Source organism: Lissotriton helveticus, chromosome 7 (genome assembly GCF_964261635.1).
Source record: "Lissotriton helveticus chromosome 7, aLisHel1.1, whole genome shotgun sequence".
NCBI classification, from domain to species: domain Eukaryota; kingdom Metazoa; phylum Chordata; class Amphibia; order Caudata; family Salamandridae; genus Lissotriton; species Lissotriton helveticus.
Genome location: NC_136068.1, coordinates 1,313,161,068 through 1,313,175,665, shown reverse-complemented (window position 1 = coordinate 1,313,175,665; position 14,598 = coordinate 1,313,161,068). Strand labels below are relative to the sequence as shown.

The 14,598-nt window shown below is 50.0% G+C and overlaps 1 protein-coding gene across 1 annotated transcript in view; it reads right to left on the bottom strand.

Moving 5' to 3' along the window:
* Positions 1 to 14,598, bottom strand: part of MFSD11 (major facilitator superfamily domain containing 11) — a 182,141-nt gene that overhangs the window by 97,480 nt on the left and 70,063 nt on the right. The window contains exon 6 of the mRNA XM_078654620.1: positions 458 to 554. Coding sequence (XP_078510746.1) covers positions 458 to 554 — 97 coding nt within the window. The remainder of the gene's footprint in view (positions 1 to 457; positions 555 to 14,598) is intronic.

The following is a 14,598-nucleotide window of genomic DNA, read 5'->3' as shown; positions in this document are numbered from 1 at the left end:
GGCACAATTTAGGGGGGGGGCACTGCAACAAAAAAACAGTTTCCTGCACAAATCTAAAATCAGAGAAACAATACACAAATAGAATGATATCATCAGTTAAAGCCTACGATCTCTAGGCCCATGGATGGCCTATCAGGGACAGAAGTGAGGACTTGGGAAGTTACTACTAGAGAAGTGTCTAGTTTTGCAAACATAATCCTGAGAAACAATTAATTTTCAGTTTCTGGATTCCTGTTTTAATCAGAAAGATAACTTCCTTTTCACCCAAACTAACTACCTCTTTAGATAATTCTACGATATTTACTAAACTCTATTAAACACATAGAGAGAAAATACTGATAGCAATTTGATGCTTATGTATTAATATATGCCCGTTAAATGCCTAACAGATACCTAAAGAGCAATGGTCAATGGGAACCTTAAAATTAACATACTCTGGCAAGCCATTGGGGTTTACCTGAACTGAAGAAGGGCCCAGAAGATTCCACTGTTCCTCCCAATGGTAGTTTCATCCGAATTGATAGTCAAACAGTTTCCCTGAGCCGTCCAGAGCACTGTAAGAAAAGTAAAGATTAGCAAATTTGAAGAGCTTGAGCAACTACAAAACTTGAAAATGGCAAGAAGTAGCAGAATAAAGCCAGTCTTTGAGCGTAAAATGTTTCAATCCAACTAATCAAGCTTTTTTGTAACTCGCTTTATGGTGGCCCTAGTTAGTCGCATCATATGTGTCTATTGATAATTTATGATTGTTGAATGCAGATTTTCAAAGAAAATTTGGGCTTTGACTAGTCTTATCATCACCCAGTGTCTCTAAAGAAGGAATATTATTAGTTCCATCCTGCCAGCATTGGAAGTACGGATGCAGCGCAAAGAGGAGTGTTGTGTAAAGCAGTACAGAGACCTAGACAGAAATGGTAATCTGAGTGTCACTGTTCATCTCAAGGTCAGGTTTGGGACTGTGGAGCAAGGGCTGTGAATCAGAAGACAGCTGACTTCCAACCAGGAAGACTAATGGCAAATCTCAGTTGACTGAAGCCTGCATGGAAGTGGTCTCAAAGAAGCGTACCTCTCCAAATATCAGAGAGCTACCCTTTCTAGCCAAAAGGGGCAGGGTAGGTAAAGCTAATAAGAAAACAAATTTCCCTTTTGTGCTCATGCTATACAACCACTAATCGTTTCCGTTATAAGTCAATCAGAATGCACTGAACAAAATCCTTGTCAATAGTCTTTCACTATAGCATAAATTATGACTATCTGCCTTTAATGAAAATACACATGTATTTAAATGATTAAAATGCATGTCATTATGTCCACAATATACAAATTCATAAACATACAATACAATAAATCGCACAATAAAACAAATAAAATCATGAAGTCTCTTGATCACTGTCAGTAATCATCCGTACAGCAATCACAGCATTCAATTAAAGTATGCTTACAACAGATCATCTGTTTGTATACATTTTGTATGAACCATCAATTTTGAGCATACACAAATAAGAATAAGCAGGTACTGTGCATCACGGTACTTTCACTATACATATTGTGTTTCAGCGGTTCTTGGAATCAAATACCCGCCTTTTTCAGGACAAATTCACATAAAACATTTGTCTATATAAAAGCATTTGTTTACTATAGGAGACAAAAAAAACTATGAAAACACACTGATTCAAACATCTATAGTGATCACCTCATAATTTAACTCAGTACAAACTAATGGCTCGCAACATCCCCCTCATATATACTAAGTAAGGTATGTTATTACGATAAAAAAAATAACTTATGGGGCAGTCAAACTTTTCAAAAAAATAAAAACTCAAGGTTATTGCTTATATTATACACAGGATAACCTAAAGTTATTTCCATATTGTGTAAAAGTAATCATTCACCAGAGTTTAGTCAGATCATGGGATCATAAACACGTTAATTCTAACTTCGTGCCCCTATTTCTTTCTAGGGACGTGTTTCAATGTGGAGGGTATTAGGACCTCCAAAATAGTGTTTTTTGTACATGTCATATATATTGATTAGATGCCTACTTCTTATTGATTATCTACGTTATTAGGTCCAATATATAGTAAAGATGTACCGTATGTTAAAGAGAAAACATTTTCTGTTTAGTAAGCCTTTTCGAGTCAAGTTATATTGTCTTCTGCATTATCCCTGTCTTATCAGATAAAGAATGTTACATATAATGTGACCATATCTTAGCTACTCCTGTTATTCAGAGATACTTATGATCAGGGCTTATCCCTCGGCTTATGCCAATAGCTCTCCCTTCGTTGGTTAGTAGGAGTCTCTCCTGATTGTTCTAGATTTCCACAAGTTGTGTTCTTTTACCTTTTTTAGTACCTGGTCACATACGATCCAGAGTCCACTACAGAAAAAAGTTACATACATGGTGATTACACAACTACTATGTACTCAGTATTGCTGTTTCTTTCAAGTTACCACTCGGCGTCTTTCTATTTATAGTCTATTTAGATTAAAATATATGGCCACTCCATCATATCTCCATTTCATAAAGGGCCTTAATCTTGACCATCATCGTATAATACTGAGGAAAATATGTGGCAATAACTCATTTCACTCATAACTACGCCTTCAACTTACTTAATAGAGCAAGTGGTCTTAAATGTATACACATACCTCATCTTCGGCCACGATGAGAATAACACACCCTCCACCCCCATCGTGCCTTCGTATGTAGGAGTACTATACTCATGTGAGCAACACATTATTGCCTCTTCGGTATCCTGTACCTCCGGAGACATTTTGCTATATATTATAGCCGGGCAGGACTCTAAGTACGGCCCGTGGGCCACTTGTGGCCGGCTAGGCCTTTCCATGCAGCCTCTCATGGAAAACAATAGCAATCACGGACTCGGTGCCAATACTGCTGTTGTGATTCCTCTGAGGAAGCATTCGCTGAGACAAGGTCAAAGTGTCTTGCATGTTAACCTGCAGCTCCCGCCCTCATCTGCGTCTGTGACGTCATAGGATTGTATCACAGCAGAAGAGGCTTTTAAAAGAAGGTACGCAAGTTGCTGCCTTTATTTACCTGCCCTTATCTTCACCCAGCTCGGACTGACCTCAGTCTAGCGGAAGCAGTGAGGGCGCAGCTGAGGAGGAGCTCAGATTCATTACCCAGGGGCACCAATTGCTCCATCAATTGCTCCATCTCCTCGCCTCCGTAAGTAGTAAGTGAATGCCATGGCACCCTTGTTATTGCGATTCCCATATTATGTAGTTATCTGCTGCTCACCCTCCTCGTTCGTGCTATAAGCACCCACACAAAAGGGAAAGGCGTCCTTTGTGGTTGTTGAGGTGGGTCGAAATCCTGGACAGAAGAGTTACGTATTTCTTTTGGATTCATTGTGAGTGGTAAGGTTTTACATAAAAAGTTAAGAGCATGTGACAGTAGATGGCGCTGTTGCTGCATCTAGAAGTGACCAATTGTGAGTTTTTCATTGCCGATGAAATTTACTTTTTAGGAGAGGAGTTTTTTGTTCTCCACGAGTTAATAGGCAGGTCTTTAAGTGGGCTGGATGCTTAAAGCAGGTGCTATCGGGGGCTCCATTTTCGTCCTAAGGGTGAAGAAATGTCTCAACTCAGCAGCAGCACAACTGCTTAAAGCCTTTGATGTCATTTCAAATAGACTCGTTTTAGTGCTTTCACAGTCTCTCATTTCAAAACTGAAGCATTTTCAATATTATATATTATAAACAACAAAGCCAAAGTTGTTGCCTATTTATCTTATGCAGCTAACAACCATTAGCAAAGTTAATAGTCCTGGGTTGTTGCAGGTATAATGTTACTGGTTCTATCCGATATATCTGGATGCAATGACAAACAGCAAAATACCAGTAGGGTTGCACAGTATGCTAAGCACAGATTTTTAGCTTGCATGTTTTTAAGCCATGCCCTTAATTTCATTGGCCATGGCCCTTTGAGAGACCCCTCCAGTTTTTTCATCCCACTTAAAGCCCTCTAACCAAGCGATCTGTGTCAGTTATTTGTATATATCACCATAGTTTGATCTGAACATGCATTTTTAAGATCTGTTGCGTGTGTTTATACTAGAGAAATACTGCTATTTGATAAGTAGTTGAGCATGTGATGCTTTTTTCAGAAGTGTATAGTTAATAATAAGGCAGTAGTTCACATTTTGTTTATTTTTAGCCTCTTTACTATCCCTGACATTATTTTTTTATGTTCATTCAGAGCCCAGATTTGGAGCTATTTTTTTAGCATTCATTATATCGCACTTATCAAGCAGTCTAGGGTGTCTCTTCCTTTAAAGTCAGTGTCTTTCCCGAAACAACCCCAATCTCCCTTTGAAGGAGACCATAGGATCCCATTTGTCGGTGCAGGGCATGTCTTCTTGGCCCTGTTGCTTTGCATACCCAGGGCTGTAAGTGGGATGAAAAATGTGAGAGGTGCCTGAAAGGTGTGGAGCCTATATAATTAAGCAGTGTATGGCTATTTAAAATTAAAGTTGCTCGGTGTTGCAGAACATGCTTCTGGAGAAGGCACATCACTCCAGCTATTCAGTAATATACTTTTACAGTGTGGTATACTTGCATTATTGTCAATTCAGAAGAGTTAATTTTGAAGAGAATTTTTTTTTTTTGTACGTTCTTATATAGCGCTCGAATCACCCGGAGGCATCTCGGCGCTTGCCTTGGGAACCCGTCCTGGCTTTTCCCTGTGAGATAGCCCCTACAGGGCATCCCCAAGGTGAAAGCCAGGCATCCCGCCGCGGGGGGCCGTTGTGGAGATTAAGCAAGCTTAATGCCCAGAGTTGCAGAGTGAGAACCCATGATTAGGGCAGGCACCGAAGCGAGAATTATCGAGTCCGTGGACATTTGAGCTCAATACCCTGCCGCGTCGGGAATTGAACCCTGGTCCCGGGTCTGACCTCTGCTCCAAGGTCTGCCTGCTCTAACCAGTGAGCCACACTTCTCCACGCATTTACCATTTAGATGTTTGTGGCCCACTTCTGGTTGCAGATCAGGCTGTTTGTCAGGCCCGGATCTGCAACCAGAAGTGGGCCACAAGCCGGTCCCTAAAATATTCACGACAGTGCAGCATTTTATACAAATCTTAATTCATAAGTGCACGAAGGGATGCTATCTTCTTTAGTAACTTTATGGTCCAAAGAAGATATAGGGATTATAATAAGCAGTATAGATGTGTGAGAATAATTGCGCTACTAGCTTAAACAAGCATTGGCATAGCCAATAGGTCTCGCCTTTGGGACCTAATAAGTGTTTAGCCATGCAACAGTTAATGTTGTTGCAGTAAGGATATTGTGCTGCATAACTAAACACTTATAAGGTCCCAAAAGCGAGACCTATTGGCTATGCCAATGCTTGTTTTTGGTATGGTAGGCGTGTGCTTGTTTGCTAAATTTTATGCAGTGGACAGCGCTATTTTGCATTAGCAAAAGTCAATTATCATACTTTAAATGCATAGCCAAAACAGAAAATAAATAGGAAAATTAAACAATGTTCGATTGTTTTTTTACGGATACAAAAGGCTGACATTGATAATCCCTGCCACAAAATAGTATGGACAGCTGGAAAAAAAGCAGCAAAATTTTATTATGAAACCTGAATACGTTATTAAAATGGTGATAAATGACTGCAGTTGGAAAATGTGGGACCCTTGCTCAGAGTACGTAATTTGGCCACCGGGGCACGCATGTAAAATGTTATACTTTATCGCTCCGATGATATTCCACAGTTAAAAAGACCCTATTTCTAAGCTGCTATTAAGTTTTTTCTGAAACAAGGTGCAGGTCTGTGAAACCTGCATGACTAAAGCTGGACGGTACCCAGACACTAATCCTGCGCGGTAAATCATTTATGAACATGAGGTTATCGGGTTCGGCATTCTGATCAACAGGTAGTATTGCATACACAGCCTCCTTCTTAGCCCCCGGTGAGACTTCAAAGGGCTATAATAGCATACAATTGATCGGGATAAAATTGGTTAAAATAGCACACAGAATGTAGCATTGAGACTTTTTTTCCTTTCAGGTAACTGTAGATTGAATCTCTAGTAGGGAAAGCATGACACCGGGAGAGGGGCAGAGTAAAGGCTCGAATTGTACTTCATGTGCAACACTGTTGACTTTGCCCCATCAGTTTGGTGTATTGCTGAAAAGTCGCTTTTTGAATTACTTAACTCCACTTTTTAGGGGATTGTGAAGGGGTCAATAAAAAAGATGGAAATGAGTGCTCAAAAGTAGAGTTGTGAAAACCCTTTTATGACAGATAACGCTTTCCAGTCGTGTAGTCCCTAGAGTTAACAAGCATTGGCCGCGCAGAAGTGAAAGTGACTCGGCCGCGAAAGTGATCGCGATTGCGATGTACTTAATGACCCATGATGGAGGAAAGACAGATGGAGGATACACGCGCGTAACCGCAAACGCTAGGCCAGCAAAAGCTGTGGTAGCACTTTTAAAAGCCCACTTGTAAATGTCTGGCAGCGCTTGCGATGGCTCAGGCGAGACCTAAAAAATTGCAGCCGACTGCAAAATATCTCTCTGTAAATAAGTTGACTTTGACGGAAACAATACCTTGGAAAAGCAGCAGGAAGAACATGGGAGGAGCATAGGCTGCTGAAGTGTAATGATTAATGCTTTGTTTATGTATGGTGCATTATTCCTGCGTACGTGTCTCTCTCGTGTATTTTGCATTGTTTCTTGCGGTAGGATCCCAGGTAGAACAGCTGGGTTCTGCTTTTAGGCTTGGGAAGAATTTATTTTGTATTTCAATCACAGAATCTCATATCAATAGAGAAATTTTCTCCTGGGTTAGCACTGCTTTGCGTTACTGAGCGCCGGAGGGGGTGCACCATGAGTGGAGCATGGGTGTTCCCATGCAACCACCCAAAGTTTCTGATGCTAAACCCTATTTACTAAATAAAGTAGACCAGGTTTAGCGTCAGAAAACCTTGCCCTTTTGAAGTAGGCACAACAAAGGAGAAATGCTTTTATTTTTCCTTCCTTTTCTGACTTTGCATGTGTGATGCACTGTACATCACACATACAAAGAGGGAGAAGGGTTAAAGTCAGTCTGTGCATAGTATTTTGTACTGGAAGGGTCTCCCTCCAGTACAAAACCTGAGCTAGACTCACTGGGAAACCCTTGCACTATGGCGCAAACGTGTCTCTGTGGAACACGGCTAGTGATTTCAGTGCTGGTAATAGGGAAAGGGGAGGAGAGTGCCATATTTCTGATAATATGGCACTCTTATCCTTGCTCCTTTTCCCGCAGCACAGTTGCGGCTGCTGCACTGCGCTGCGTGAATAAGTGGTAAATCTGGCCCATAGTTTCACTTCTGCAGGGGAATTTTGTAGGGAAGTAAGACCTCTTCCCCAATGACTGCCAGAGGGCAGGACTCTTTCTGAGTGGAGTGGTGTGGCTCACTGGTTAGAGGCGGCAGAGAACGGCCCGGAACCAGGGTTCAATTCCTGACGCGGCAGGGTAGTGGACCAGGGTCAGCGGACTCGACAATTCTCGCCTCGGTGCCTACTCTAACCAGGGATCACACTCGGCAACTCTGGGCATTAAGCTTGCCTCATCTCTACAACGGCCCCCCACAGACGCCGGGGATGCCTAGTTTCACCTTGGAGATACCCAGAAGGGACCATCTCACAGGGAAAGCCAGGACGGGTTCCCCAGCGGTCTTCAGCGCCGGGACGCTTACGGGCAGCTGTGCGCTTTACAAGTCCCACACATTTACATTTACATTTAACTGCCAGAGGACAGAACCCTCTCTATCATATGTGGTTTGCGAGGGCCTGTAGACTTCAGTTCACTATTGCAAGTGGCCGGATTTTTGCTTAGCTACTATTTCACCTGAATGGGCGTCCGCAGGGGGGACAAGGGGGGGCACTTGCAAGGCAGAGAGGAGAAGGGTGCAAGGCAGAGAGGAGAAGGGTGCAAGGCAGAGGGGAGAAGGGTGCAAGGCAGAGGGGAGAAGGGTGCAAGGCAGAGGGGAGAAGGGAGAAGGGTGCAAGGCAGGGGGAGATGGGTGCAAGGCAGGGGGAGAAGGGTGCAAGGCAGGGGGGAGAAGGGTGCAAGGCAGGGGGGAGAAGGGTGCAAGGCAGGGGGGAGAAGGGTGCAAGGGGGTGGCCGAGAAGTGTGCAAGGGGGTGGCCGAGAAGGGTGCAAGGGGGTGGCCGAGAAGGGTGCAAGGCAGAGGGGAGAAGGATGCAAGGCAGAGGGGAGAAGGATGCAAGGCAGAGGGGAGAAGGATGCAAGGCAGAGGGGAGAAGGATGCAAGGCAGAGAGGAGAAGGGTGCAAGGTAGAGAACGGTGCAAGGTAGAGACGGGTGCAAGGCAGAGAGGAGAAGGGTGCAAGGCAGAGAGGAGAAGGGTGCAAGGTAGAGAACGGTGCAAGGTAGAGACGGGTGCAAGGTAGAGACGGGTGCAAGGTAGAGACGGGTGCAAGGTAGAGACGGGTGCAAGGTAGAGACGGGTGCAAGGTAGAGAATGGTGCAAGGTAGAGAATGGTGCAAGGTAGAGAATGGTGCAAGGTAGAGAATGGTGCAAGGTAGAGACGGGTGCAAGGTAGAGACGGGTGCAAGGTAGAGAAGGGTGCAAGGTAGAGAAGGGTGCAAGGTAGAGAAGGGTGCAAGGTAGAGAAGGGTGCAAGGTAGAGAAGGGTGCAAGGTAGAGAAGGGTGCAAGGTAGAGAAGGGTGCAAGGTAGAGAAGGGTGCAAGGTAGAGAAGGGTGCAAGGTAGAGAAGGGTGCAAGGTAGAGAAGGGTGCAAGGTAGAGAAGGGTGCAAGGCAGAGGGCGAGAAGGGTGCAAGGCAGAGGGCGAGAAGGGTGCAAGGCAGAGGGCGAGAAGGGTGCAAGGCAGAGGGCGAGAAGGGTGCAAGGCAGAGGGCGAGAAGGGTGCAAGGCAGAGGGCGAGAAGGGTGCAAGGCAGAGGGCGAGAAGGGTGCAAGGCAGAGGGCGAGAAGGGTGCAAGGCAGAGAGCGAGAAGGGTGCAAGGCAGAGGGCGAGAAGGGTGCAAGGCAGAGGGCGAGAAGGGTGCAAGGCAGAGGGCGAGAAGGGTGCAAGGCAGAGGGCGAGAAGGGTGCAAGGCAGCAGGCAAGAAGGGGTGGGGGAAAAGGGTGCAAGGAGTAGGGGGAGAAGGGTGCAAGGCAGAGGGGAGAAGGGTGCAAGGCAGAGGGGAGAAGGGTGCAAGGCAGAGGGGAGAAGGGTGCAAGGCAGAGGGGAGAAGGGTGCAAGGCAGAGGGGAGAAGGGTGCAAGGCAGAGGGGAGAAGGGTTCAAGGCAGAGGTGAGAAGGGTGCAAGGCAGAGGGTAGAATGGTGCAAGGCAGAGGGTAGAAGGGTGCAAGGCAGAGAGGAGAATGGGGTAAGGCAGAGGGGAGAATGGTGCAAGGCAGAGGGGAGAATGGTGCAAGGTAGAAAAGGGGGCAAGGCGGAGGTGGAGAAGGGTGCAAGGGGGAGGGGAGAAGGGTGCAAGGGGGAGAAGGGTGCAAGGCAGAGGGGAGAAGGGGCAAAGGGGAGGAAGAGAAGGGTGCAAGGCAGAGAAGGGTGCAAGGCAAAGGGGGATATGGGTTCAAGGTGGAGAAGGGAACGAGGCGGAGGGGGAGAAGGGTGCAAGGCGGAGGGGGAGAACGGTACAAGGCAGAGGGGGAGAACGGTACAAGGCAGAGGGGGAGAACGGTACAAGGCAGAGGGGGAGAACGGTACAAGGCAGAGGGGGAGAACGGTACAAGGGGGAGGGGGAGAACGGTGCAAGGCAGAGGGTGCAAGGCAGAGGGGGAGAAGGGTGCAAGGCAGAGGGGGAGAAGGGTGCAAGGCAGAGGGGGAGAAGGGTGCAAGGCAGAGGGGGAGAAGGGTGCAAGGCAGAGGGGGAGAAGGGTGCAAGGCAGAGGGGGAGAAGGGTGCAAGGCAGAGGGGGAGAAGGGTGCAAGGCAGGGGGGAGAAGGGTGCAAGGCGGAGGGGAGAAGGGTGCAAGGCGGAGGGGAGAAGGGTGCAAGGCGGAGGGGAGAAGGGTGCAAGGCGGAGAAGGGTGCAATGTAGAAGGGGAGATGGGTGCAAGGCGGAGGGGGAGAAGGGTGCAAGGCGGAGGGGGAGAAGGGTGTAAGGCGAAGGGGGAGAAGGGTGCAAGGCGGAGGGGGAGAAGGGTGGAAGGCAGAGGGGAGAAGGGTGGAAGGCAGAGGGGAGAAGGGTGGAAGGCAGAGGGGAGAAGGGTGGAAGGCAGAGGGGAGAAGGGAGAAGGGTGGAAGGCAGAGGGGAGAAGGGTGGAAGGCAGAGGGGAGAAGGGTACAAGGCAGATGGGAGAAGGGTACAAGGCAGAGGGGAGAAGGGTACAAGGCAGAGGGGAGAAGGGTACAAGGCAGAGGGGAGAAGGGTACAAGGCAGAGGGGAGAAGGGTACAAGGCAGAGGGGAGAAGGGTGCAAGGCAGAGGGGAGAAGGGTACAAGGCAGAGGGGAGAAGGGTGCAAGGCAGAGGGGAGAAGGGTGCAAGGCAGAGGGGAGAAGGGTGCAAGGCAGAGGGGAGAAGGGTGCAAGGCAGAGGGGAGAAGGGTGCAAGGCAGAGGGGTGCAAGGTAGAAAAGGGTGCAAGGCGGAGGTGGAGTAGGGTGCAAGGGGGAGAAGGGTGCAAGTGGGAGGGAGAGAAGGGTGCAAGGCAGAGGGGAGAAGGGTGCAAGGGGGATGGTGAAGAAGTTAGAAATGTGACCCCCCCCCCGGAAACATTTCTGGGGACACCCATGTTCACCTGCCTGGGTAACAGGGAAAGGGATTTGAGGTAGTGGATGCACTGTACAAATGTCTGCTGAATTTATTAAGAAAGGGTGGTCTCAAGGTATTTCTTTCTTCATTTCACTAATGCTCTCCTGTAGGGATGGCTGTACATGAGAAATGTGATAAAGATGTTTCATTTGTTTAGCACTAATATCTAGTTATAAGCTTCAATGCACGAATATATCTAAATATGTGCAAATAGGGCACTGTCGCACAAGTTACTACTTGTGTAACGATATATCTGTAAGAGACACCCCGCCCTGTTTGTTGCAATACCACATGGCGGTGGTGTTGTCCGAGAACACTGCACTACACTTCCCCGGACAGAGGGAAGGAATGCCTTCAGTGCAAGCCGGATCGCCGAAGCTCCAAAAGGTGGATTTGGAGCCGGGACTCAGCTGGAGACCAGAGGCCTCTGATCTCCGCCTCTCCCATGTGGCCTCCCCATCCCAGGAGGGAGGCATCCGTCACCACTATGTTCTCCGGTTGGGGAAGGGAGAGGGATCTGCCACTGACCCAGTCACAATTCGTGAGCCACCACCGCAACTGTCGTGCAGTGCCCTCTGAGATCTGGACGAGATCGTGCAGGTTGCCTTGATGCTGTGCCCACTGGAACTTCAGGTCCCACTGAGGAGCCCGCATATGCCATCGGGCATGCGTCACAAACAGGATGCAGGAGGCCATCAGGCCCAGAAGCCGGAGGGTCACCCTGACTGAAACCCAGGATAGAGGCTGAAAGAGAGGAATCATAGCCTGAATATCCCAGATTCGCTGCTCGGGAGGATTAACCCGAAACGGTGTTGAATCCAGAACCGCTCCAATGAAAGGGAGCTTCTGAGAGGGACTCCGGTGCAACTTCGGCACATTGATGGAGAACCCCAGCAAATGCAGGAGGTCGGCCATACTTTGGAGGTGGGAGAGCCCGTCTTCAACAGCCAGTCATCCAGGTAGGGGAAGACCGACACCCCTAACCTGTGCAGATAAGCTGCGACCACCGCCATCACTTTCGTGAACACCAGAGGGGCGCTGGTAAGGCCAAAGGGAGCACGGCAAACTGAAAATGCTCCCGGCCTACCATGAACCGCAGGTAATGCCGGTGGGCTGGCAGGACGGGGATATGAAAATAGGCGTCCTGCAAGTCCAACGCTCCGGGACGTCAATCGCTTCCTCCGGAAGGAGAAGTTCAAGATGCGGACTCTGGTTCAAGTCCTGACTGCCCTGGACTCTGGAGACTGAATGGTCAGTCTCCAGAGTCCATGACAGTCAGGACTTGAGACAGAATCTTGAACTTCTCCTTCCGGAGGAAGCGATTGACGTCTCGGAGGTCTAAGATGTGGCGCAGGCCCCCCTTGTCCTTTTTGGGGACCAGAAAGTAGTGGGAATAACTACCACTCCCTACTTCCTGATCAGGAACGTACTCGATGGCCCCCTTGGCCAGGAGGGCCGTGACTTCCTGACGGAGAAGAGCCAAATGATCCCCCAACATGCGGTGTTACCGAGGTGGCATGGCTGGAGGGGAGGACAGAAAAGGGAGAGAGTAACCTTGGTAAATCATATGCAGCACCCACTTGTCCGATGTGATTTCGCGCCAGTGGTGGAGGTGGTGGCGAACCCTGCCTCCTACCGGCATGGGGTGCCCCCTGAAGCCCGGATTAGGAAGGCTTGGAGGTGGAAGCAGCGGGTGTGGAGGTGGACAGACCCGCCCGCTGGTTACCAGACCAGCCCCCGCAGAAGCCGCATCCAGGGCCACGCTGAGGGAGGGTCTGCGCAGGCTTTGCGGGGCAGCGCGTCTGAGCGCCTTTACCATGGCCACGAAAGGAACGAAACCCAGGCTTGGCAGGGCTCTTTGTGGAAAGACCCAAAGACTTAGCCGCGGCCCGTGAGTTTTTAAAGCGCTCCAGGGCACTGTCCGTCTTGTTGCCAAAAAGACAAGAGTCATCAAAGGGTATGTCCATGAGCGAGCCCTGGACATCAAGTGAGAACCCTGTAGACCGCAACCAGGCATGGCGCCGCAACGCCACTGTCGTGGAAATCGCCCTGCCCAAGGAATCAGCCGTGTCCAGAACACACCTGATGGCAAACTTCGCCACATCCTTGCCCTCCGCAATCACTTGGGAAAGGACAGCCTGGACTTCTTCAGAACACTGGGGCAGGATCTCGGTTACCGTATCCCACACGGCGTGGGAGTAACAGCCCAATAAGCAGGCGGTGTTAGCCGACCGCAACCCCAAGCTGGCCGAGGAGAATAACCTCTTGCCATATTGGTCCAGCTTCTTAGAGTCCTTATCCGGCCGAGCCGTGGGGAAGGCACTCTGACGTCGAGTCCTTAATGACCAGGCTCTCAGGCGTGGGATGAGTGGTTAAGAAGGCAGAGTCACCAGGCACCGGGCGATGACGCCTAGCGACGTTCTTATCCACCGGTACCCCCGAGGCCGGTCGCAGCCAAGTGCCTAAGAGGACTTCAGTAAGGGCCTCATTGAAAGGGAGCAGCGGTTCCGACGACGTAGACGCCGGTTGGAGCACCTCCGTAATGAGGTTGGTCTTAAGGGCCACCGTAGGGAGGTCCAGATGGCGAGCCTCCGCAGCTCAACACAGCACCATAGTGTAGGAAGAGCCCTCCTCCATAGTAGGCGGAGGGCAGGTAAACTCTGGGTCAGAAGACACATCAAGTTCACCCGCATCTTGAAGGTCATCCACCCAATCCTGCTCAGTGTCACACTGCCGCGCAAGGGTGTCCTCAGAGCCGTCCCAGTCCTCATTCGGCTACGGGGTAGAAGGAGCTGGCCGCGGCGGCAGGGCCGGAGCCGGAGAGGGGGCCAGTGGCACCGGGAGCCGTGCCACGAACGGTGGGGGGAACGGCGCCAGCCGGGGCCGAACCGGAGCCGCATCCCAATGTGGTTCCCAGGTCGGAACGAAATGGTCCGAGAACCGGGGTAGGGGTGGGATAAACGGCACCCAGTGAGGCGCCAGTGGTGGAGCCAGGGGCGGCGCTGGGGCCGGAGCCATGGGCAGCGCCGGGGCCCGAGCCAGCGGGGCTGCACTTTGTGGCGCCGGAGCTGAGGACGCTGGATCCAGTGGCTTCGGGCCGGCACCAGAGTCGGTGCCGCCGGGCCAACAGGATCTGGAAACGGGACCGCAGGGCCCGCAGGCCCGCCGGCGAGAGCCCGAGGCCTAAACAGGCGGTCCATGGCAGCAAGAAACTCTTGCATCTGTTCGGGAGTCGCCGACTGACCCGGGTATAGCGGGTAGGCCGCAGGACTCCCAGGCTCCGGAGGATCCGCAGGGGCGGAGCCCCTGTTCCCCTTCGTCCGCCTCCGGGGAGCGACGGGGGGACGTCAGAGGGCAAACACGCTTCTTTGACTTCTTCTTATGGCGTCGCTTACCGGAATCTGAAGGTGAAGACTTAGAGTCCGAGGAGCTATGGCTCCGGTCCCGCTAGCCGTCCCGCGAACGGTCCCAATACCCGGAGTGGCGATTAGAGGAGTGCCGGACCTCCAGCAACTTTCGGTGCTGCTCCCGCAAGGCCTTGGGGCCATGGCAGGGCAGTCCCGACAATCCCGGGAGTCATGGTCGGTCTCCAGGCAGTAGAGGCGGACATCATGGGGGTCTGCCACTGATATATTACAGTGGCATGGCCCACAAGGCCTAAAGCCGGGCATCCCTACGTGCACCAGGAGACAAGAGAAGAAGACAAAAGTCTCAAAAAAGTGGTCAAAAATTGACCGCGGTACGTGCTCAATCCGAAGCTGCGATTTCGGCGCGGAAAAAGAAAGAACTGACGTCAGCGCGCATGCGTGGCGCCTAAGTAGCCTCCGTG